The sequence below is a fragment of the Alternaria rosae genome (genome assembly GCF_020736505.1).
Source record: "Alternaria rosae strain MPI-PUGE-AT-0040 chromosome Unknown BKA58scaffold_7, whole genome shotgun sequence".
NCBI lineage: Eukaryota > Fungi > Ascomycota > Dothideomycetes > Pleosporales > Pleosporaceae > Alternaria > Alternaria rosae.
Window position 1 is genome coordinate 1,657,131 of NW_025763576.1, and position 22,480 is coordinate 1,679,610.

At 52.7% G+C, this 22,480-nt stretch overlaps 11 protein-coding genes across 11 annotated transcripts; 6 read left to right on the forward strand and 5 right to left on the reverse strand.

The window, feature by feature from the left end:
- The first annotated feature begins 85 nt into the window (after nucleotides 1-85).
- BKA58DRAFT_213996 (lipase precursor) lies at nucleotides 86-1,574 on the forward strand. The gene is made up of 2 exons (XM_046166100.1): nucleotides 86-552; nucleotides 603-1,574. The coding sequence occupies exons 1-2, from the start codon at nucleotides 283-285 to the stop codon at nucleotides 1,497-1,499; spliced, it is 1,167 nt and encodes a 388-aa protein (XP_046023553.1). The 5' UTR covers nucleotides 86-282; the 3' UTR covers nucleotides 1,500-1,574.
- Nucleotides 1,575-2,996, reverse strand: BKA58DRAFT_214004 (phospho-2-dehydro-3-deoxyheptonate aldolase). Its single transcript, XM_046166101.1, has 2 exons — nucleotides 2,824-2,996; nucleotides 1,575-2,768 (listed from the first exon to the last, which is right to left on the reverse strand). Exons 1-2 carry the CDS (start codon nucleotides 2,827-2,829, stop codon nucleotides 1,650-1,652), a joined length of 1,125 nt encoding a protein of 374 aa, XP_046023554.1. The 5' UTR covers nucleotides 2,830-2,996; the 3' UTR covers nucleotides 1,575-1,649.
- Nucleotides 2,997-3,565: 569 nt separating this feature from the next.
- On the forward strand, nucleotides 3,566-4,639 carry BKA58DRAFT_318736 (xylose isomerase-like protein; the record flags this gene model as incomplete). Its single annotated transcript, XM_046167686.1, has 1 exon — nucleotides 3,566-4,639. One exon carries the CDS (start codon nucleotides 3,566-3,568, stop codon nucleotides 4,637-4,639), a length of 1,074 nt encoding a protein of 357 aa, XP_046023555.1.
- A 223-nt stretch (nucleotides 4,640-4,862) lies between these two features.
- Nucleotides 4,863-5,733, reverse strand: BKA58DRAFT_460818 (uncharacterized protein; the record flags this gene model as incomplete). The annotated part of the gene is made up of 1 exon (XM_046174777.1): nucleotides 4,863-5,733. The coding sequence occupies one exon, from the start codon at nucleotides 5,731-5,733 to the stop codon at nucleotides 4,960-4,962; it is 774 nt and encodes a 257-aa protein (XP_046023556.1). The 3' UTR covers nucleotides 4,863-4,959.
- Nucleotides 5,734-7,005: 1,272 nt separating this feature from the next.
- Nucleotides 7,006-8,292, forward strand: BKA58DRAFT_214079 (uncharacterized protein). The gene has a single exon (XM_046166105.1). It carries the CDS (start codon nucleotides 7,115-7,117, stop codon nucleotides 8,102-8,104), a length of 990 nt encoding a protein of 329 aa, XP_046023557.1. The 5' UTR covers nucleotides 7,006-7,114; the 3' UTR covers nucleotides 8,105-8,292.
- On the reverse strand, nucleotides 8,205-9,936 carry BKA58DRAFT_214074 (uncharacterized protein). Its single transcript, XM_046166104.1, has 3 exons — nucleotides 9,512-9,936; nucleotides 8,533-9,463; nucleotides 8,205-8,470 (listed from the first exon to the last, which is right to left on the reverse strand). Exons 1-3 carry the CDS (start codon nucleotides 9,820-9,822, stop codon nucleotides 8,306-8,308), a joined length of 1,407 nt encoding a protein of 468 aa, XP_046023558.1. The 5' UTR covers nucleotides 9,823-9,936; the 3' UTR covers nucleotides 8,205-8,305.
- A 72-nt stretch (nucleotides 9,937-10,008) lies between these two features.
- Nucleotides 10,009-10,846, forward strand: BKA58DRAFT_214087 (uncharacterized protein). Its single transcript, XM_046166106.1, has 3 exons — nucleotides 10,009-10,300; nucleotides 10,351-10,464; nucleotides 10,519-10,846. Exons 1-3 carry the CDS (start codon nucleotides 10,174-10,176, stop codon nucleotides 10,545-10,547), a joined length of 270 nt encoding a protein of 89 aa, XP_046023559.1. The 5' UTR covers nucleotides 10,009-10,173; the 3' UTR covers nucleotides 10,548-10,846.
- A 475-nt stretch (nucleotides 10,847-11,321) lies between these two features.
- Nucleotides 11,322-12,815, forward strand: BKA58DRAFT_403736 (uncharacterized protein; the record flags this gene model as incomplete). Its single annotated transcript, XM_046171804.1, has 1 exon — nucleotides 11,322-12,815. One exon carries the CDS (start codon nucleotides 11,322-11,324, stop codon nucleotides 12,813-12,815), a length of 1,494 nt encoding a protein of 497 aa, XP_046023560.1.
- An 802-nt stretch (nucleotides 12,816-13,617) lies between these two features.
- Nucleotides 13,618-15,617, reverse strand: BKA58DRAFT_319113 (cytochrome P450; the record flags this gene model as incomplete). Its single annotated transcript, XM_046167705.1, has 8 exons — nucleotides 13,618-13,792; nucleotides 13,854-14,543; nucleotides 14,596-14,692; nucleotides 14,749-14,832; nucleotides 14,886-15,049; nucleotides 15,114-15,136; nucleotides 15,186-15,428; nucleotides 15,489-15,617. 8 exons carry the CDS (start codon nucleotides 15,615-15,617, stop codon nucleotides 13,618-13,620), a joined length of 1,605 nt encoding a protein of 534 aa, XP_046023561.1.
- Nucleotides 15,618-17,648: 2,031 nt separating this feature from the next.
- Nucleotides 17,649-20,073, forward strand: BKA58DRAFT_214113 (ent-kaurene oxidase). The gene is made up of 5 exons (XM_046166107.1): nucleotides 17,649-18,334; nucleotides 18,386-18,773; nucleotides 18,829-19,064; nucleotides 19,123-19,464; nucleotides 19,512-20,073. Exons 1-5 carry the CDS (start codon nucleotides 18,116-18,118, stop codon nucleotides 19,974-19,976), a joined length of 1,650 nt encoding a protein of 549 aa, XP_046023562.1. The 5' UTR covers nucleotides 17,649-18,115; the 3' UTR covers nucleotides 19,977-20,073.
- Nucleotides 20,074-21,096: 1,023 nt separating this feature from the next.
- On the reverse strand, nucleotides 21,097-21,744 carry BKA58DRAFT_412947 (AAA domain-containing protein; the record flags this gene model as incomplete). The annotated part of the gene is made up of 1 exon (XM_046172390.1): nucleotides 21,097-21,744. The coding sequence occupies one exon, from the start codon at nucleotides 21,742-21,744 to the stop codon at nucleotides 21,097-21,099; it is 648 nt and encodes a 215-aa protein (XP_046023563.1).
- Between the last annotated feature and the right edge of the window lie 736 nt (nucleotides 21,745-22,480).

Genomic DNA, 22,480 nt, shown 5'->3' on the forward strand with positions numbered 1-22,480 from the left:
GGGCATATCGGAATTCGTGTTCACCCGACGGCTACACAGTATTATGCTTTAACAATTCGATAGCAAGCAACATCGGATAGTTATCTACGTGGAGTGTTATTCATAGTACCACAGCTTATGTGTAGGTGGCATACGCGACAAACCTTGTTATCCCCTGGTGACCTCGGGACGCTTCACACGCAGCCGATTCACGCGACTAGTTCACATCCGTCCCTCTGACCTCACCACCAAGCCCATCCTCCAATACCGCCCAGCTTGTGGATATGTGAACCGACATTACTGATGGGCATCTTACGCGGCCTTTTCCTGTATTATTTTGTGCTCTGCGCGTCCTTTGTTGCCAGCAGCAGAGGCGATGCGACGCAGCAGCCCCTACTCCGCGGCAATGACACCACGCTGATCTCCCAGGCCCTCTTCTGGGAACTCGAAGAACTCGCGCGCATCGTCGATATATCCTACTGTGTAGGCACGGCGGGTCTGGGCATTCAGAAGCCGTTCAAGTGCGCCAGCCGCTGTGGAGACCGCGACTTTGAGACGTTCGAGTTGGTCACGGTACGTCGCTGCATCCAGCAATGTGTCGCATGAGGTGCTGATATTCACAGGCATGGAATACTGGACCTTTCCTGTCTGACTCCTGTGGCTATATCGCTCTGTCGCATTCTCGCACCAACCCACGCCTGATACTTGCCTTCCGAGGCACCTACTCTGTCGCCAACACCATCGCGGACCTCTCCACTATTCCGCAAGAGTACGTGCCATACCCGGGCGACGATGACGACGATACTTCAGAATTCATCGCACCTGTTTTAGATGTAGATGACGATGCGCCACCTGCAGAGCCGCCGAAGTGCGAGAACTGTACTGTCCACACGGGCTTCTATTCCTCCTGGCTCAACACACGCAAGGTGGTCCTGCCACATGTATCCAAGGCCATGGAGAAGCATCCTGACTACAAGCTGGTCTTGGTAGGACACTCGTTGGGTGGTGCTATAGCCACTCTTGCTGGGCTGGACTTCAAGGCTCGTGGATGGGAACCTCATGTGACCACCTTCGGCGAACCACGACTAGGCAACAAGCACTTCAACAAGTACGTGGATGAGCGCTTTGGTATCACCACGGACCACAACCATAACAAACTCCACCGTGTCACTCATGTTGGCGACCCGGTACCTTTGCTGCCGCTATCGGAATGGGGCTTCAGCATGCACAGCGAGGAGATATTCATATCCGAGTCAAGCCTACCCTTCTCGGTTGCCGACATCCACTACTGCGAGGGCGACGAGGATACGCACTGCATTGCCGGGAGCGATGAAGATAAGCCTGCCTGGGGCGTGCCCACCCGCTTCAAGTTCTGGCAGCTGTTCTTTGCCCATCGCGATTACTTCTGGCGACTGGGACTGTGTCTGCCAGGCGGTAATCCGCGAGACTGGTACGATAAGTATCCTAGACACAGCACAGATGACGGTGACGACGATACACCAGAGATCATGGAGTTGTAGTGAATAGTATAGCGTTTGCCTGTAATGTTTTGAATCGTAATCCGTACCCAAAGCCCATTTACATGCTTTTGAATATGAGACGTTTGACAACACCGACCCTACCCTTACGCCGTGCCTGCAGACCATAGTACGTGAAGAGAGAAAGACATTTTAGTGGGTGCCGTTCTGGCCGAGTAGAGTCCTTCTCTTCGCAACCGCTTCAGCAAGCTCGGCGAGCACCGTCTCGGTGGTTTCCCAGTCGATACACGCGTCGGTGATGGACATGCCGTACTCGAGGCCAGCCTTGCCTTCCTTGGGTACCTTCTGAGTACCAGCCTTGATGTTGCTCTCAATCATGACACCCATGATAGCAGTCTCACCCGCCTCAATCTGCTCAGCAATCGCATGCGCAACCTTGGGCTGGTTCATGTGGTTCTTCTCCGAGTTGCCGTGGCTGCAGTCAATCATCAGGCGCGAGTTCATCCCCTTGGACTCTAGCTTCTCGCGCGCCTCCTTGACGCTCTTCGCATCGTAGTTTGTGCCCTTCTTTCCGCCGCGCATGATGACGAAGCAGTCGTCGTTGCCAATGGTGCCGACAATGGCGACAACACCGGGTTTGGTGACGGAGAGGAAGTGGTGGGGGTGCTTCGCGGAGCCGATTGCGTCAACAGCGACATCGAGTGTACCGTCTGTACCGTTCTTGAAGCCCACTGGGAAGGACAAGCCCGACGCAAGCTCACGGTGAAGTTGCGACTCTGTGGTCCTGGCGCCGATTGCGCCTACGCTGAACATATCGGCCAAGAACTGGGGAGAGATGGTATCCAGCATCTCGCTAGCCAGAGGCATGCCCTTCTCTGTCAGATCAACAAAGAGCTGTCTTGAGATACGCAGGCCCTTGTTGATCTTGAAGCTGTTGTCGATATCAGGGTCGTTGATGAGGCCTTTCCAGCCTACAGTCGTACGCGGCTTCTCCAAGTAAGAGCGCATGACGATGAGCAGATCATCCTGGTACTTCTCCTTGAGCTTCATCAACCGGTCGCAGTATTCGAGGGCGGCGGGGGGATCGTGGATGGAGCACGGGCCGATGACGACGAGTAACCGCTTCTGTGCATCTTTGCCCTGGACAATCTCGACGGCTTCGTCGCGCGCCTTGAGGACTGTGTCTCTTGACTTGGCTGTCTGGGGGATTTCGCTCTGGAGGAGGTCGGGCGGTGTGAGGGGGTTGTAGCCCCTGATGCGCCAGTCTTCGGAGTTGTGTGGATCGCCCACGGCTGGGTTTTGGATGTGGAACTGCGGCGACGTGTTAGAGAGCAAGTGGTGACGGTGGTGATGGTGTTGTACGTACAGACATGTCTCTGGAGATGACGTAGGATCTACGAGACAATTGTCGGGTATACGGGAAGAGGGAAGAGTTGGAGCTTTGGACAGGATGGAGAGAGTGGTTTTATCTGCTTTTCCTCTCCTTGCAGACGATACCGGACCCTATGAGTCGAATGTTTTCTGGTATGACGGCAGTCGGCGGGATCCTCATTGGTGCATTCGCGCCGATTTTCAGGTGGCGCGGGGTCGAGCCTCAATCATCATCGCCGGTCCAGGCACGCCCGCACACCGAGTCTGTAAAAAGGGCCGTTCGGGCCTTACCTAGATATATTTACGGCTACGTGCAATCAAATACAAAGCACTGGACTGGTTCCCACTATCACATCTCCCCACATGTTCAAGAGCGAAGACAGATGTCTCTCCCACGAATATGATGACCGCTGAGCCCATCAAGAGCTCTATCAAGATGGACATTACTAGTACTGTTTATCACAAGATCTTGCGATGAATGTTCGCAGACATTTAGCCATTTCCAAACCTCTCTAGATTTGTTTTGACAACTAAACAGAGCTGGTATGAGCTGCCGACTAGACTTTGACAAATGTGCCGTCATCGCTACCCACCAGATCTACGTCACAGCCATGCCATACCGAAAGAGCCCTTGCGCGCCAGCGTATAGCTACTTCACCCGTATACATAACCCCAACTTCCGCCCTGTAACAAAAGACCACTACTAGCATATCTGAACTTTCCAAATTAAAATCATCATGGGCGCTCTCGATTATACCACCCTTCAATCCATCCCCATCAGCTACGCGACATGCTCTCTCGGATCGCCCTCCAACTCTCCACCACTCCTCGACCGCCTACACGCCATATCCACCGCAGGTTTCAGCGCGATCGAGCTGTCATTCCCAGACATTCTATCCTACGGCCAGACACTCCTCGGCCATGAAGTCGAACCATCCAACTACGACGAACTATGCAAAGTAGCCGCCGAGATCAAAAAAGAATGCGACAAGCGAAACCTCGGAATCATGATGCTGCAGCCCTTTGCCAACTACGAAGGCTGGCCCGAAGGTTCCGATGGCCGCAAAGACGCCATGGAGCGCGCTCGCGGCTGGATCTGCATCATGCAGGCCTGTGGGACGGATATGCTGCAAGTTGGATCCACGGATTCACCACTTGAGAAGTTGGACAGGAGCAAGATGGTGTCTGATCTCCAAGTTCTCTGCGACATGCTCAAAGAACACAACTTCCGACTGGCCTACGAGAACTGGTGTTGGTCGACGCATGCTCCTGACTGGAAAGACGTCTGGAGCATTGTGAAGCAGGTAGACCGTCCTAATATCGGTCTTTGCCTTGATACTTTTCAGACGGCGGGTGGAGAGTGGGGTGATCCTAGGACGGCGTCTGGTCTGCGGGAAGATGTGCCGAAGGATGAGTTGGAGAAGCGGTTTCAGAAGAGCTTGGAGGAGCTGAGCGCTACTATTCCCAAGGACAAGATTTATCTGTTGCAGATCAGCGATGCGTACAAAGTCCCTCAGCCGTTCAATGCGGAGCGTGACGATGCGGGCTTGCTGCCTCGCGGACGGTGGAGTCACGACTTTAGGCCGCTGCCCTACAACGGAGGATATCTACCGGTTGTCGATGTTGCGAAAGCAGTGCTCAAGACAGGCTTCAGGGGTTGGTTCAGTTACGAGGTCTTTGACGGGGGCGCAGATGGGAAGGCTAAGGATGTAGACATCGTAGCTTATGCGCACGCTGCGAAGAACGTGCAAGACAGGATGATGCAGGAGTGCGCTGGGCGCGAGGTCTCGGAAGAAATGGCGACAAGATAGGTCGTTGCTGAACCGGCCATTGCGGCGACGCCACATTTCTTGGCTGCTACGAAGTGACTAGTATGGAGAAGAAAGCATCTCCTGTTGTAACAGTAAAGAAAGACAGAGAAAGTACCATTCCATGAAGAGCGGATTGGAAGGTGGGAAATGTACCAAGTTTGCGCAACCTGACACGTATCTGGGGGTCGCATCTCCTCAATAACCTAACCAAGAACATTTACTACTAAAAGCTTTCCATCAGCAAATTCAAAATACTCACCACACAAAACCCGATTTCCAGGACAAATACACCCAGCATCGCACGCCTTCGACTTCAGCTTCTATTTCGTCTTGCTCGTCATCGCTATCAACGTTGTCTTCGTCTTGCCACAATAGATATGAGGATAAGGATACGGACAGCGCGTATACGGTTTCATTACGCTTGTAATGACAGTGGCACCCGGATCTGGCTTTGATGTAGCGGCTGGCTTTAGAGATGTCGGGTTCATGGGCAAGGGCGCTGGCTTCCATTGGAGTGACGCCGGTTTCGAAGGAAGAAGCATCGACAAGCTATGGAAGTCTGATGGTATGCCTTCAGGGCCTGGTGGTATGCCCTGGGGCGCATACGGTGGTGCGAGAGCCACAGAGTCGGATGTAGAGGATGCCGCGCTGGTTTTAATGCTGCAAACGAGGCTCGGAGTAGTCGAGGCAGTTGGTCGTGTGACAGAAGTGGAATGGGCCATTGACTGGCCTGCGCATCCTGAGGATGTTGCAGTCAATTTCGTGGAGTCAAGCATTACTGAAGAAGGAGACAATTTGGGTGCACCAGGGCCATCTACCTTCCATGATGAAGTGGGTGAATTTCCAGTGTTGAGTGACGGATTGTTTGTGATGGTAGACAGACATGAAACCGTCGTTGACACAGCTGGAGTGGCTTGACTGATAGCAGAAGTAGATGTGGAATCCGCCGTTGAAAGTATGTGATCTTTGTATGTTTCCAGAAACCCGATCGGTGATGCGAGTTGACTATCTTCCGGTCTCCCAAAGGAAAGAGAAGCCGGGACAAGGGCGCCATGTATTGCTGGGAAAAGAACGGTGAGGCTAGCGGTGCGCATCTTGGTTCGTGGTGGTGAGCAAACTTGGTGAACGGAGGTGATTACATATAGTTGTCTATCAGATATACCAACGAGGCCATTTTCTGAGAAGCATCATGTGTGGGTAGTTTCACTGCAGCAATCCCGTGTTCTCGACACAGTTCCTTTGTTTCTGTTCGAAGGGCCGTAGGTAGTGGTCTACACAGCTGCATAATGTGAAACATATGTCAAAGAGACTGTCTTTATATACTATTCCTGACGTACCCGAAGATTGGATTCCATGTCTTACATGCGATTGACTGCCTGTCTACAATAAGAAGGATACTAGAGATCCACGCGAGGGCTTCAGATTTGGTAGGAGAAATATTGAGTACTCCCTGTGAGGGACGAGGACAACAAATAGAAGCGAGACTCATCAGGGTGTCAGCAGGTTGATTCGATAGAGTAGCCCAGCGGTGTATCCTGCTTTCAGGGCATCGATTAGGAGGCTATACGCTTTGACACCCGTTTGGCTGCCTCCGGGCAGTGGAGGTATCGTAACGCTATGAGCATCGTGAACGTGTCCCTCTATCAGAAGGACCATTTTGCTCTAGTTGCTCAATTACGATCGTAGCGCAGCACTTTGTGAGAGCACATGGAGAAATCGAGATGATAGCAACGTCTGAGACGAGCAGTCGTGATAGCAGTTAGGCCACGCATTTTAACCTCGGCAAAATCGACAAGACGGCAAGAGTGGATCTCTCAGCCACCGCGTGAAGTACGTACCTCGCGCGGTAAAGTCAAAAGCGGAAGACAATATTGCGCGCGACAGAAGACAAGGGCAGGAGAACCAGCGTTGGGCCATCATCGGTGTTCGTTGGATGCCTTTGGCAGACATACATTCCACGGCCCGCAAGCCGATCCGTCTTCCCGGAATCCGTATCTTCTCCAACGGCTCTGCAGGCACGCCCAATACACGTCGCTTAGCAAGTTTTAGACAATTGAGCCCGAGGCAACGTATACAACGCTATGCAGTCATCAAATCTCCAAACCCAACGTTCCGTCGGAGTAAGCTAGGTCGCAAGACGACGGAACCGCGGGCCTGCTTCCAATCCACGGGATACGTATACCACCACCACACGCAGACCCACCAAGCTTTCTCAACAGCACGCACGTTTATGAACTTGGCTTTCTATTCTAGATAGGGCTTTGGCGGACACACGGCTCTGAACTACTGCTCTGGATAAGCCAAGGTGGGCTGAATAGGCTGAAAGGGTGTGTGCTCCACGCTGTTAGATGCTTGATATTGCTGCCGCGCGTGAGGCGCCACCAACGCGGATAGGATAGATATAAGAAGCGGCTTGTCTGTTCGATACAGTCCAGACCCTGCGTTTGCGCATTCAAAAAAGTTCAGATCTACGTCATGCCGTCTACTAAGAGCAAGAACATCATCATTACCGGCGGTGCGCGAGGCATCGGTCGCTGCACAGCACGACATTTGCTTTCGTTACCGGCATCGCATCGCGTTTTCATCATCGATTTCGACAAAGAAGAGCTGGATTACGCTGTCAATACACATCTAGCCTCCTACGCACCACGCGTCAGCTCATCGATAACCAATCTCCGCAATCCAGAGGAGATCCGCAGCGCAGTCGCCAAGGCTGCAGACTTCTTCGGCGGCCGCATAGATGTCCTTGTCAATAATGCAGGCGTAGCGCGAGGCTTCTTCAACGCAGGAAATGGGACGATGGAGGATGTCGCTACGGGAGAGCAATGGGAACAGTACATTGCTACCAACCTCAGCGCGCCCTTCTACATGAGTCAAGCCGTCATCCCTTTCATGAAGAGCAAGAACACGCAGAAAGACGGTGCGCCGGGTGTTGATAGGACGAAAGATTTGAAGCGTACGGAGGAGTTCAATCAGTTGCCGTTGAATCTCCATGGCGAGGACAAATTCGACGAAGGAGGCTGCATCATCAATGTTGCTTCTTTCCGCGCTCATCAGTCGGATCCGGATTGCGAAGGCTATGCTGCGAGCAAAGGCGGTGTACTGGCTCTTACACAAGCCATGTCTGTTTCGTGCCAACGCTGGGGGATCCGTGTTATGGCGATCTCGCCGGGCTGGGTCAGTGTGCAGCACGAGTGCAAAGCCTATGACCTGCAGATCAAGGAGACACAAAACGGGTCGTACAAGGAAGTTGCGCCGCACGAGGAGGAAGCGATGAAGCTGAGGATGAAGGCTTGGGCGGATGATCTGGATGAGCTTTACCACAAGCAACATCCAGCCGGCAGAGTAGGCAGAGGAGAAGATCTCGCTGAGATGGTCGAGTATGTTATGGGTGCGGGTTTCTTGAGTGGACAGGAGTTGATTCTGGATGGTGGTGCGAACCGGAGAAAGAACCCCAATATCTGAGAAGTCTGTAGGATCAACAAATAGATGAGCGAAGCCAACTCGTCGCTATGCATGTGCAACAAATGCTTATATGCCGTCCAGTACTCCGCCAACGCCATGCTTGCGGTCGTGTCAAAAAATCATCGCCAAAGTAAGCAAGAAGCAACTCTCGGAGAGGAAACAAGAGAGCGGGGGTGATATGTTGTATCCCAACTGGACTAATCACTTGAAGAGAACTTCAACCATACACATGTCATCAAGATCGCAGTCTTCCACAGTAGCCACGGGCATTAGCCGCTCGCCCTCGAACATAAGCGTGATTGGCTGACTTTTATCGATCTTTTGGCTGTTCTTGTAGGCACTTGCGATGTGGGCGACAGTGGTCTCCTAATGACTAGTTAGCATTTGGACAAAGCTGATGAGGTTTGGCCTCCCAATTTTGTGCATACTCCAAAGGGACAGTCTATACATACCTGTTTGACTGTCAACTTGAAATCGGGTTTACCCTTCGCCTTGAGGATCAACTTGACCCGGTTGGAAGCGGGTTCAGGCTCGGGCTCTGGTGTTGCAGTCCTTTCTTTCGCCACAACAGGTGTTGCGGCAGCGATCTTTCTCGCCACAGCTGCCGCGGCCTCGTCCTTCTTCCACTGCCTGTAGATCTCCTCTGTCCATGCTTCGACATGGATCTTGGGGAGGTTGACGTCATCATATATGTTGGAATCTCCTTCGACAGATATGTTGCCGTTGTCCACCTTTATTCCTAGGCGCTTTATCGATGTGCTATCGAAGAGGCGTGTGCCCTTCCAAGTGAAGAAGACGTTGCGTGTTGTTTCGGGCGAGAACTTCTCTTTCTGACACCATGCCAGCCGTGGCTTCTCGATGGTACTGTCTATCCTGACCTTGACCATCAATGGATTTGCGCCGGGTATTTGTGGGTCGATAAGTAGCTGCGTTATGGGTGCTTTTGGAGTATCGCCGTTTGATGCCGATGGGGCTGCAGCTTGCGCCCTGGCCGCTGCGACGCGCGCCCGTGCCTTGGCCCGCAGTGCAGCTAATGTAGGATCCAGATCTTCCTCATCTTCCTCGTCGTCGTCGTCATCTTTGACCTCTATAGGAGGTGGTTTCGATGGTCGAACGGCTATGGGCTGTTTGTCGTTGGATCTTGCTGGTTTGTAGTCCATTTCAGACTTGTCATTGTGCGGCTTGGAAACATAGCCCGAGTCGTCGTCCAGGTCTGAATCGCCTAGGTCAATGACGGAAGAGGTCTGTTGTGGCAATGAAACACTCGAGGAGGCGGATTTGGTTAGGGAGTCGTACCGTGCCGTGAGCGAGTCGGGAGGCTGATGCGATGGCGCGGGAGAGGGGGATAGCTTGCTGCGTCTGAGCAATTGTCAGTACTAATTTTGCGATGCAAGGATTGGTACGTACACTTTGCTTGCGGTTCTACTCGCCTGTTCTTTGCTGGCTGAGCTACTCTTGGTAGGGACAGGCTCTTCGGTGTCGTTTGATATGCGACGGCGCTTTTGGTCGCGCGGCTCAGAGTGTTTGCGCTTCCTGGCTGCTTCGGCCTGCTTCTTTTCCTCTGCGCGGATTCTGGCTTGCTCGGCGACTATGTCATTGAACTCGTTGGAGTGGCTGAACATGTCCTCGCCATCTTTCTTGGGCGCATCCTGCCATGCCGCCCGCTTGAACAGGCTGCGTTTCTTGGGTGGTGCAACGCTTGCGGGTGTGTCGGTCATTGTCCGGGCGATACCATAGGCGGTCGAAGTGGGCGAAGGAGGTGCTGTGCCACCCCAGGGTAGTGTGTAGGAACGGGCAAGGCCGTTGTCGGGGCAGGCGCGGGTTGGTGCAGGTGGGGCTTTCAACGCGCAGTCACGCTTCTCGCGATTGAGGAAGAGACTGGGTCCGTGCACTCTGCCTTTCCACACCACCCAACATCGCCATCTCTCACGTCCCTATCATCAGCGACCGACTTCAAGAGATATCTGCTCACGCCTGCTCAAGCATCAACGTAGGAACTACCTAGACGCGTCGTAACAAGTTGCTCATTGTTTGATAGAAAATCCGTCATCACCACCACCCTCGTCGCCATGTCCACCAACGGTGAAAGCCCAGCACCCGAAGCCGCCGGTGACTCAAGAGATCCTAGCGGTTTCCTCAGTGAAATCATCGGAGCTCCTGTCACTGTCAAGCTGAACTCTGGTATCATCTACAAAGGTAAACCTTGACGTGCCTATGATGCACATCAATTACTAATCTCCATGTAGGCGACCTTCAGTCAGTAGATGGCTACATGAACATTGCACTGGAGCGATGCAAGGAGGTATCTGAGGGACGCGTCACCCGCAATTGGGGAGATGCTTTCGTCCGTGGTAACAATGGTATTCAACACACCACTTTGCTTTTCACTTCACTTCATACTAACCTACGTGCAGTCACATACATCTGCGCAGACAAGGCATGAGGAGCCGCAGCTTTCCAGTCCAGAAGCAGGGTGGATGTGGCGACAAGCCACACGTGATGATCGATGACCCGTATCTTACACATACTCCGCGCCAACGGAAGCTTGGACGACCGTCATCAAGTATACACCTTACGCTTTCACAAATGATTCAATATCAAAGCTGATTGTCTGGTGGTACGAGTGGCAGTCACGCACACTTCTGAATTGCTCTTAAGTCTCTGAGCGCTGTCCTCTGTATCAACTCATCTTCACCTCCACCCCAATGTAGTCAACGATGAAGACTATATACGTATCCCTCTCATTCCCGCTCTCCTTCACCATATCGTCACCGTCCTCTAGATTTGCAATCCCTGTCCTAAGCCTGGTTCACCTACACTTTGCGCTGTCGCGACGCGCACTGCGCTGTTGGACCCTGCAAACACTGTGGACTTTTCTACGCGCAGCTACTGTTAGCATACACAACAACAAGCCGCGCCTCTACGTCTGGTTTTGAATCGCTCTTTACAGATCTCACGTATTGCCGCACCCGCATCGCTCGTGCTATGAGTGGCATACACTAACCTTCTAATCTCATCCAACCCAGCTGCACGTATCGCGATGACTATCTCCAAAGTCAAGTCTCGCGTCCAGCTCCGTAGCCAGGCGAAGCACCGTGGAAAAAATAAGAAACACCACGTAGAGGAACCGAAAGCAAAACACGCAAACAACGATGCGCAGAGCCCTACAAAAGCGCCAAAAGGTAGACATCGTTGCTTCAAACGGTATCTGCACCAAATGAATCCGCTGACTGCCTCAGTTTACACCGTTTCTGCAGAATCCAAAGATCCAATCTATGACGACAATAGCAACCCTGTTGACGATAACGGATCGTCCTTCGACAAGTGCCATGTACTAACTACTGACGATCAAGAGTCTGCCGGCGCATTCAAAAGCGGTCTTCGAACCGTACTAATACGTGACAGATCCCCTGTTACTGCAGACAGTTCAGAAGCAGCCGGTAGCGCTGCGGATGAGCACGATCACAAGACGAGCGGCACCCGCGAGAGCGATCATCGAGATGACTCAGAAGACGATGGTGTCTCTTCTATCCCGTACGGCTTAGACGCGACAACAAATTTCGCAGATGAGGATGACGACCCGCCCGCCTCTCTTCTGAACCTGGCGCCTCTTTGGTGTCCTCAGCCAGACTGGTCTTGGCCGGAACTTTTGCCAACGGCAACAGAGACTACATCAGATGACTCTCCTGTCGCTGAACATGCTACAGCAGACCCCTCCCAAGTGTCAGAGGAGACTTCCGCGGATAAGCCATCAGGAGATGCGGATGCTACAACAGACGCATCAGCTGATACAGCAGGTTCGGTGACAGCAGTACCAGATACTGTGCAAAATCTATCTCAGGTAGCGACAGTTGCTACAGCAGACTCACCATCGACAGCGCCAGATACCACGACTGGAGTGGCATCCGTACCGACACCTGCTACAGCAAATCCAACTTCGGCGGTAACAATCACTACAGCACGCCTACCTCCAGCGGCGGCGGTTGTTCCGGCAACTCTGACTCCAGTGTTCGCCGTCACTGCCCTAAATCGTACTCAAGCGCTAGCCATCAATGCAGCGACCCGGACTCAGGTAGCGACGGAAAGTCCAGCAAAGCCCACTCTCGGTGCATGGCATAAATGGGTTGTCACCCTATTTGCTGGCCGCAAACCAGTCCCGCGCAAGAATAACGAGGTCAACAATCTATCACCGCCCGTCTCGATCATATCCTGGACTAGAAACGATCGCGACTCTGACGCAGCGCTTCCATTGCCTTCCCAACCCCACCTTGAACTGACATATCTCATACCTGCAACCTTCGACAAGAGGATGAGGCTCCAATATCATTCCAACATCCATCCCGCCCCCAACCATGACTGTGTTGGCAAGGTCGCGATCCATGGAGACGCATCCCCCACGAACAACGTACAGCGCGGCTTCGTTATAGCAAACCGGCCTGCTTCAGCCCCATCTCCACCACGCCGCGACAATGACCATTACAGCAGTCTGCTAGCTCGGGACGATACTACCTGGGCGGAGTGGAATAAGTTGAATATCACTGCAGACTCTATGCCTTTCACACGGTCGCAGTCGGATACCCAGCTGCTGCATCCTCAGACTGGAGTGAAGATGCCGCGGGCAAACGGTCACCTGACCAAGAGCCAGACTGGCCATGCTTTCCTAGAAGATGCCGGCCACCGGTATCCGTTTGGTCAGGGACCGGGCTGGTAGTGGTTGAGCAGTCAAAGTGCCTCTTGAACTGAATACTTGAACAAGTCCACCCAGTAACGAAATCTGGGACGGGACCAATTCCCCAACGACTTGTATAACAAAAGTACGTACCGCATCGGCCAAGCGACGACTAAAGCTAACGGCCGAGATCTAGACTGCTTGTTTTCTTCCCTTTTTCTGTTCTTGCGTCCGCAGTATTGGAGCGCGAATATTGTCCGCGCGAATGGCGTCTGCAGTATTGCCGTGCCGGCATGGCTAGTTGCAGCGTCGCTCCACATCCAACGTGTGACGTGGTCCGAATTGGATTGCTCTGAGCTACGGGCGGGGCATACTAGGCGCGTCTTTAATCGGCCCGAAGACCGGCAGTGCTAGGTGCTTTTCTTTTATCAGGACTGCCCGGGCGCTAGTAGGCGAGTTGTCGCTGAAAACGTCCGCGGCATTGGGAAGGGTGGCGTTCAGCGGCATGGCCGTGTCTTTCTTTCTTTCTGTCTGGGAGATACCCTGCGTTTAATGTATAGATACTAGAAGGTGGTGTGTCATGATATGCAAAGTGATGCTAAGTGACTTGATTGCGAGCATCACCCTGGCTGACGAGCAGCTCAATGTAGCAGTAGGTGTCATGATGATAATGTGGCGTGTATTCATGTGTAGCAGTCGTTATATCATGTACCCGTCTAGGAAAGTCGTGTAGCCAGAAGAAAAGAAAAAAAACATAACGCCATTCCCGCATTGTCCGTTGCGTCATTGCTCTGCATATCCAGCAGCGAGCATCAACGTTGAATCATCCCATATACCTCCTTCTCTAGTTCGCTTCCCTGATTGGAGTGAAGACGACCTTAGCACTAGGCTTAGGCAAGATAGTCGACCGCCAGGTAAACAGGCGCTTCGAAGTTGGGTTGACAAGCTCGCAGTCGTAGTTCAAGATGACTTGACCAAGGATGACCTTCATGACAGCGGAGGCGTAGAACCTTCCGGGGCTATAACCCATCGTTAGCAATGTCTTCATTCGCAGCAAGCGAAGTACAGCAAGAGACTTACCAGGCCATTCTGCCTGTTCCCCAGACGTGGAATGTCATATCAAAGTCAGTCAGCTTCGTTGGCTTCTTCTGCATAATGTCGAAAGCGCCATCAGCATTCTCCAGACTCTTGACGAGCTGCGGGTCGGCAAAGCGGAAACCGCTAAATGTCGTTGCTTCAGGGTAATCAACGGGGTTTGTCATGATGGCTCGGACGGGTGTGCAGAACCAATCCCCGATGTTGACATGTGTGCCGTCTTTGAGCGAGAAGGGTTGCAGCGCCGAGCGACGTGTGCTTTGCGACTCGACGGGTGTCAAGCGCGCAGACTCCTTGATGAAGCTGTCGAGCAGCGGAAGTCCTACACCGCTTTGCTCAAACGCCGCGTATTGGGACTCGCACTCCTTTCGTAGGGGTTCTACGTATTCGGGGTGCAGGCAGAGGTCGTGGATGGCGAAAGTTACGGTTGTGGAGACGGCGTGTACGGAGCCGAACCAAATGGCCATCAGCTCGTGGACGACACGCTGAGGTGTCCAGGGTGCGTTCTTGGGTGATGTCTCCATGATCCATTGGATGCAGTCGGCGTGTTGGGGCACTTTTTGGCCTAGCTTGGCTGCGTCTCGCTCGATGCATCGTTCTTCGGCGATGGGCAGAAGCCTGTTGAAGATGACAGCGTGCGACTTGAGCGTGCGAGCGATGATACCACCGACGATGCTGTACGGGTTAGTAAAGCGATTTGATACGTCTCAACAACAACAACACTTACGGAGTCATGAATCCGGGCAGCAGGCGAACAATCTCAGCGCAGATCAGAGTCTCCTCAATGTATGCGAGTGCGGAGACCATGAATTGCTCATCCTTTGCTGTGTGCGGTTAGCCATGAAAGAAGCGACAAGCGAGGCGTTTGAAAGGTGCCTACCCAAATCCTTTCCAAAGAAAGATACGGCATTCGACAAGACCACCAACTTCACGGTCATGTGGTAGACATCTGACTGCTTCTTTCCTATTGATCGTTGTGAGCTGATCTGCACAGGTCAAAGTTGGGTGTCGTATTACCGTTGATCACTGGGTGTCCAGCATGTAGCTCCTGGAACCTGGTGCGGATGATGCAAGTAAGGTCAGGAAGGATCTTAGGCAAGTTGTTGGTCAAAAGTGTGCGAAGAGCACGGATAAACCCAACACCCTCAGTACCACGGCGGTCAAACCAGTTGAAGCCGTGCCTGCGATTCGTTAGTAGACTGGATACACAATGACTGCCATCGAGAAGCGCGAGGATCGTCCTACATAGTGTAGAGGGGCTGTAGCATCTACATCTTGTTAATAAATACCAAAAGTAAATCCTGTCGAAGAACATACCTGCTTTGATGCTGCCTGGAGCGACAGCACCGTATCTGGCGCATTATCTAGCTCCTTGATCTGCTGAGGGTCGGAGACAAAGACATAACGGTTATCCGGGGCGAAGAGCTCGAATGGCTTTCCTTTCGCCTCATCGAACGCCTTCTGGATGATTTCAGGACCCCAGAAGAGATATGCCCATGCTTGGTACCTCTTGGTGATAGGCTTGGAGATGATCTTCAAGATCCTTGATGGAGAAGAAGCCTGGTGAACAAGTCAGTGTGCATTCACGACCCATACGGAAGGTGTGCATTCGCAACGTACCAGCTTCTTCGCGACCAAAGCCTTGTAACAAAAGAAAATCGATATCAAACCGAAGATGCTGCTCGCAGCATTGACCGCCAATGGGCTGAGCGCCGGCAAATGTACGCTTTGCATCTGTAGAAAGTCCATGATGGCAGTAAAGTTTAGTTACGAAGTGAGACCTTAGATTGGGCTAATAGACGCGGGGTGTCAAGCATTGGTACATATAGAAAGTTACCATAACGACGTTGCTCTAGCTACAAGTTCTGCTGCGCGGACGAGCCGGTTGAAACGACCCGTTACATTACGTCTAAGCTTCTATGCAAGTGAACTAGAGTCACTGTTAGCTAGCTGAACTGTGCCACTGCACTGCAGCAAGGTCGGATCAATATCAGGCCATCTGCATGCTATACAAGCTGCGTCACTCGATGAGCGTTCTCACCTATCGTTGTGTTCCGCGGTCGATGAGAAGGCGAGCAACCCACCCTTCTCTAGCGCTATCACAACGTTTGCTGTCCTAGAAAGTAAGTAGACCCGATGCAACTACCACGCAGAACACGAAGCGCCTCGTCCGTCATGCTGGAATGACCAACGGTCCGACCCATAAGGGTGTAGTGCGGGAATCGGGGAAAACGGTGAACGTCTTGACGAGGCCAAGGCTGTGGCTCTAAATTGAGGATTGTGCGCAAACGCACGAACGCGTGGGCGAATCACAGCTGGATGAGGAAATGTTCCGTGCGCTACATGACGGAAGAGGCCTTTCAGGACCCCTGGCCGTCGATACGGCTAGGCCAAGCCGCGACCCTTGATGGACTGCTGCCGAACAAGATGGCGAATAGATGAGTACACGGCAAGCTATCGAGGTCGAAAAGTGACAGTTGCAAAGGCGCGCTTAGGCGGTCTTTGCCCCACATGGTACCATTACCAAGAGGTAGGACCGACCGCTCACGTCTGATTGGAGGACAAAAGCTCTGGTGGGGTCAAATCCGACGTCGGTCTTGTATCGCATCTGTACCTCGCTGCACCTAAGGAAGCGACTTCAAGGAAAGAGCTTACTTACCGCTGTATTCCCAGACCAGCAAAAGGACCTACCTCGGCCGTCTTTGTGCGAGACGCCAGGTGACCTAACACGCCTTCATATTTTCCAGGGTCTCTCGAAGCAGTACAAGGTTTAATCGTCATTGCGTGCATACAGAGATATCGATAGCGGGAGACAAAGGTGACATCGCGGGTAGCATTGCCTGCAGGCAATGAGGTCCAAGGCCCGCTTCTCCATGGGTTCCTTTCTTTTTGATCATGCACACCTCTTCCCATGTGTCTGGATACAGATGACGCGGACACACCCACTGGCCTGGCTTGTATCCTGGAAACAATGCTTACGCACGTGCAGTTGTGGATTGAAGCAGGCTATCGGTTCCAATGTACACATCTGGAGTACGTTTGCGTTATAACTGGAGACATACGAAGAGGCTTGCATGTCCTAGTATCCCTCAGGAAGAATTGGCGAAAAAAAATCCTTCGTCCGGAAATATTGTAGCTAGAGCCAACGCTGCCATGGTACGCCTTGGCGTATACGATCGACTTCGAGTAGATTTACCGGATCTCGACTGGATGATAGCGAGTAGTCGAGGTATTTTTTTCATGTGCAAACGAGCTCAGACCGACTTTGTATCCGGGCACCGCTCAAGAAGCGAGCGACTAGCGCGTACATAGCATCCGCATACGTGTACGCGGGGGGAAGATGGCGACTGGCAACCAATGTCTTTCTCCACCAAAGTTCGAGATCCAGTCGAATATCTGTACAATTCGCGCCACATTATGCATCTCGTCCTGGTCGAGGTTGCTCTAGCGAGCAATCGTGGTTGTAATGATGTGCGGCGACTTTCGTCAGGACTCTACTGTACTCTTGCACAATCTTAAAGCCGATGGTTGTTTTGTTCCCACGCAATGTCTTCAACTTGAAGTTATAATTCGTCGTTGCATTCCCGGTCACATGCAAAACCAAACCAAGCCACTGAAAGACGAGACATTTGTGATATCGCTTTGAGAGACCCCACGTCTATTCCGAATATGGAAGTCTGCCGACCCGAGCCGTGTGTGGAGCCGCGCGGTTGACGCACTGTCGTACAACCTTCCTCAAAAGATGGCAGCTACTGCAATGTGAGTAGTATGTAGTGGGTGCATTGCATGCTGCAATACCGGAGCAACTCCTCAGGTACTACCCTGGAAATCATGCCGTTCGATGACCCGCTCAGTTGCGCTAGCAAAAAGTGTTGCGGAAGGCCTATCGATTGCAAATTCGAACTTGCTGCTTTGCGATGATTGGCTCGGCCGTCTCGGTGAACGCCGCAATTAACAATATGTTCGGCAGAATGTAAAGGTCGGTAGCCGCGTTTGCAACATCGGCATCGATGCATGCAGAGCAGTGTGTTAGCTTGTTGGGAGGATCCGGCTGTTACCTACCTGCTGCATCAAATCCCTGCCTGTGCAAACAGCCCAATTGATGTCCAGTCTTATGCGGAGGGCTTCCGAGGAGAGCTGAGCGGCGGGACGTTTTCTGTCACTATCTGTCCATTGGAATCAGCATACTTTAAGTGTTTGGAGTGTCGAGTGCTCTTCGTTGTTTCTATGATCTGACTAGCTTAAGCATGGAGCTCATCATCACACCCACACAGGCCCTCGTGCCTTTGTCAGTTCTGTTCCTAGTCTACCACGCAATCCGGGCATTGTTCTTCGGAAAGCCAGAGTCCAAGCATTGGGAGGAGCTGCCAGTCGTGGGCCTCCAGAAAGGATGGTTCGAATGGGTGTGGGCTACCTTGAAGTCCATCCGGAAGACCCAGGACTGGGCGTTCGAAGGGTACCGCAAGGTATGGTAGTCTTCGATATCAGTAGAAATCTACTCATTTTTAATCTTCTAGTTTGCCAGCGTAAACAGCCCGTTCATCTTGCCTAGTATCGACAGAGGAGCGATGATAATTCTCCCGCCGCGTCTGATCAAAAAGGTTTACTCACTGCCAGAGTCCACGCTCGACATTCATGCGACGCAGAGTGAGACTATCCAAACGAAATGGACAGTCTGGGACAAAGAAGTAGCCGACAATGACTTCCAGATCAACGTTGTGCGTCATCAGATTACGCGGAATCTCGAGCATTTGACGCCGCTGATGGCCGACGAACTTGACAGAGGCTTCGAGCGTTGGTGGGGAGGGAAAGGTGACACGGAGTGGAAGGAAGTCGCAGTCTGGGATGCTTGCTTGAAGTTGATCGCTGGTGCAAGTAACGGCGCCTTTTGTGGCGCGCCGCTATGTAAGTCGCTCGTGGTGCCTGGTTGAAAGATGTGTAAGCGCTGACAGTGTCGCAGGCCGTGATGAACAGTTCTTGAACGATCTTAGGGATCACGCAATGAGCATCTTTGCTGGCGCTATGCTTATCAACGCATCCCCCAAGCCGCTCAAGCCAGTGACTGGCTTCCTTGTAGGATCGACTTGCTGGTACTTGCGCAGAAAAGCAATGAAAGGCTGCTTGCCTTTTGTGACAGAGAGACTGAACGCTACTGCCCGTTTCAAGGCTGACCCAAAGTGCGGGTGGACACCACCGGTAGGATTTCGCCTCTTGCATTAACGAGCTGCGTATCAACATACTTACCCGATCCCAGAAAGATGGTCTCCAATGGCTTATCGATGAGTGCTACGCTGCCGCCGCAAAGGGAGATGCAGGGCAGTTGGAGCCGAAGCGAGTGGCGCATCGGCTCTTGTTGGTCAATGATATATCCCTTCATTCGACCAGCTTCACTGTGCAGAACGTCATCCTGGACCTCTTCAGCTCGGATCCGGCAATGGGGTATGTTGATGCTCTGCGAGACGAAGCTGCATCCGTGCTTGCCAAGTCTGGTGGTGTATGGACGCGCGATGCGGTGCGGGATCTGAAGCTCATTGATTCAATGATCCGTGAATCAATGAGACTTAATCCGTTTGCTATCGTCGGACTTCCGCGAACAGTATGTATGCCAACACGCGTCGAATGATTGAGATTAATGAAGCGCAGGTCGTACACCCCGAAGGCATTCGTCTCCCAGTTTCCAACGTTCATGTGCCTCAAGGCACCATGATCGCGGTTCCAATGGAGCCAATCCACTACGACGAAAGTATCTATCCTCAAGCACGCAGCTTTAACGCGTTCCGGTTTGCAGACCCGAACAATGTGACCAGCATTGTCGACAACTTTGCAACCAAGGACGACCTGGAAGCTGCTAAAGCCGACACGAACGAGCGGAAGGGTAAGTCGACTGCCACGCTTGATGATGCTTTCCTCGGTTTTGGATTTGGGCGACACGCATGTCCCGGACGATTCTTCGCCTTGAACGAGATGAAAGTTTTCATTGCGCACATGCTGCTGAACTATGACGTTGAGCACATGGCGATTAGACCAAAGCCATTGGATACTGTATGGCTAAAGCTTCCGTTGCATGGTGGGAAGATCCGGGTGCGACGCAGGCCGTCAAACGCGTAGATAGAATAAAAGATATCCTCTGTTGATCCTCATCCGGTGTAAATCCGACAGCCGTTGCTGTATTGAATCGAGCCTTTGCTACAGACGCCTGCCGGGCGCACCGTATGGTCTACGCTTCGGGTTCGACGTTGATGTTACGATCATCATGACGGCTCCCCCTAGGACGTCGGCATACATGCGCAGTGACTAAAGTATGGCTCGGTCACCAATTTGTTCGTCGTCATTTCGTAGGCCCCAAAGCCCGTGTTCGGGCAAATCGCGAGAGTATTCAGTCGCCAGCTGCTCTTCTTCGTCGCTTCCCGTCTGTTCACGCTCGGGGGCGGTAGTGCAGGAAGACCTCCCCACCCAGAATCGCTTATCGCAGGTCGGACGACTTATGATGCGGGTGTGGGAGGTATCGTCATGTTGCTCGTGAGCAGTGATCTGAATGACACCTAGGGCTAAAATTTAGCTGGCTCGGCCTAGCAGCACGTAACCTTGGAAGACACCGGTAGTCCGTGGAGCGTTTGCAGAAGGGAGTTGGCGATGGATCTTTACGCAGGTCTCACAATCCATGGCGTCATGCTTGCCGCGATACTGCTGTTTGCGCGACTGCAGCATCTCACAGAGACGCATGAGGTCAACATACTGGGCAGATTTGGCATGCTGTTCAGTCTTTGGTCGCTACTTCCTGCTATCGTAGCTTCCTAGACGGCAACCTACAACTTGGTGAGGACGTTCGACTACGTCGGGTAACACCATTGCTGTCGTCGTGTTAAATGGTGCTTTCGATCAAAACCTTCGATTGAACTCGTCGCCATCGTTGCGCGCGCAGCTGCGGAGTGAATAGGTGCAGGGCTTCGCGAGCCAGGCGTACCTTGTACATGAGATCATCGCAACTGACATCTGGACCAAGGTGACTGAGATGCGTCAGTGCCGTTTACGTGAAGTATAGTGGCTGGGCTCAGGCATCAGTATTGTGTGTTGCTGGTTGATTATTGTTCGAAGAAGCGTCCGCCCCCTTGACGGAAATCACGCTAACCTTGGAAGCCACATGATGACGATGCACGTGGGAGCGAAAGAGACAACCGCATGACAACGTACTCGTATGTGCAAACATTGGTCAAAAGCCTTGTAACTACTATGAGCTGCTCAAACACTCCTGTACCAGTTGCACGCGAGCTTCCAGACTAATCATGTGATTGGGGACTAGCGTGTAACGGATGCCGCAACCGGCAAGCTGCTTTCGGAACGCGTCGTCGATGCGCATCCACGCCTCCGTCCCGTCTGGCATCAATCGCGTCCCATCGTCGGCAAGCCAACTACAGCCAGCTTCGCACAGCATCACCACGCCCGCCTTCATGCGTCGCTCGAGTTCCTTCCACTTCGCCGATGCGAGCATCTCGCCTGCCGCTTCCTCGCCCACGAATAATTGCGCGTATATGATAGGATCGAGACCGGAGCGATCGGAGATATACCATATTGTAGGCGGCGTATCAAGCCCGATGGCAGTGTGTTCGGCTTCGAATTGCGCGTCGAGAATGTGCTTCTGCAGTTGCAGGGATCGGGACGGCGATGCAGTGATGTCCTCGCGGCTGAAATGCTTGTCTTGTAACACTGTGCGGGCGACCTCTCGGATGATCACCGGTCTCGAGACTACCTCTGGAACCGGAAGGGCTGTATCACCTTGATGAAATGCGTCTTCGAGTGCGTTCACAAGTGTCGTCTTGCCAGTACATTGAGCGCCGATAATGTAAAGGCAGCGACTGAGGGCTGCCTCATTCGCCATTTTGTCTGTGGTGAGTGCTGGGGAAGAGCCAGACGTCAAGGCAGACGCCGCTCTTATGGTGAGTCTCGTTGTGCCGCTTTGGGTATTTCGGTGTAACGTCGCACAAGCAAACGGAATCCTTCACGAATCGCGAAGACTTTCGTCCGTGTACACCCCGCATCAAGCCACCCTCCTTCTGCAACGCTGCGGCGCACTCCTCCCCATCACAACAATGAGCAATTTGCGAGCTTTTCGCGCCGTTCTCTCGCGTGACTTCGATCCAGAGATCACATCATGGAATTATACCGTTGCCAACCTCCCGCAGGCCAGGCAAACAAATGCCGCTGGACTTGTCAAGTGCATTTCCCTTGCTTCCTCGGGGACGGTGCAGGAGATCGTCCTGTGGCTTGAGAGCGCGCCCTCCAACCGTATTACACGCAAAGAGCCCTTGGACAGACTCCTCCTCGTTTCGCTGGCGGACTTCCGCTTGCGTTGGCCTTCAAAATCGCCAGATGACCCGCCACGCGTAGCCACTGGCAGAGAGAATGGCGATTACGTCACAAGACTACTCACCACTGGCGTTGTACTGAATGGAATTCACTACCACTTCTTTGGTCATTCAAACAGTCAAACAAAGTCCAGATCTTGTTTCATGTATGGCGCATCGAAAGAAGAAATCTCTGCCAAGATCGAAGCCATGGGTGATCTTTCAAAACTCAAGTCCGTGGGCAAGAAAGCAAAACGAATTGGGCTGCTT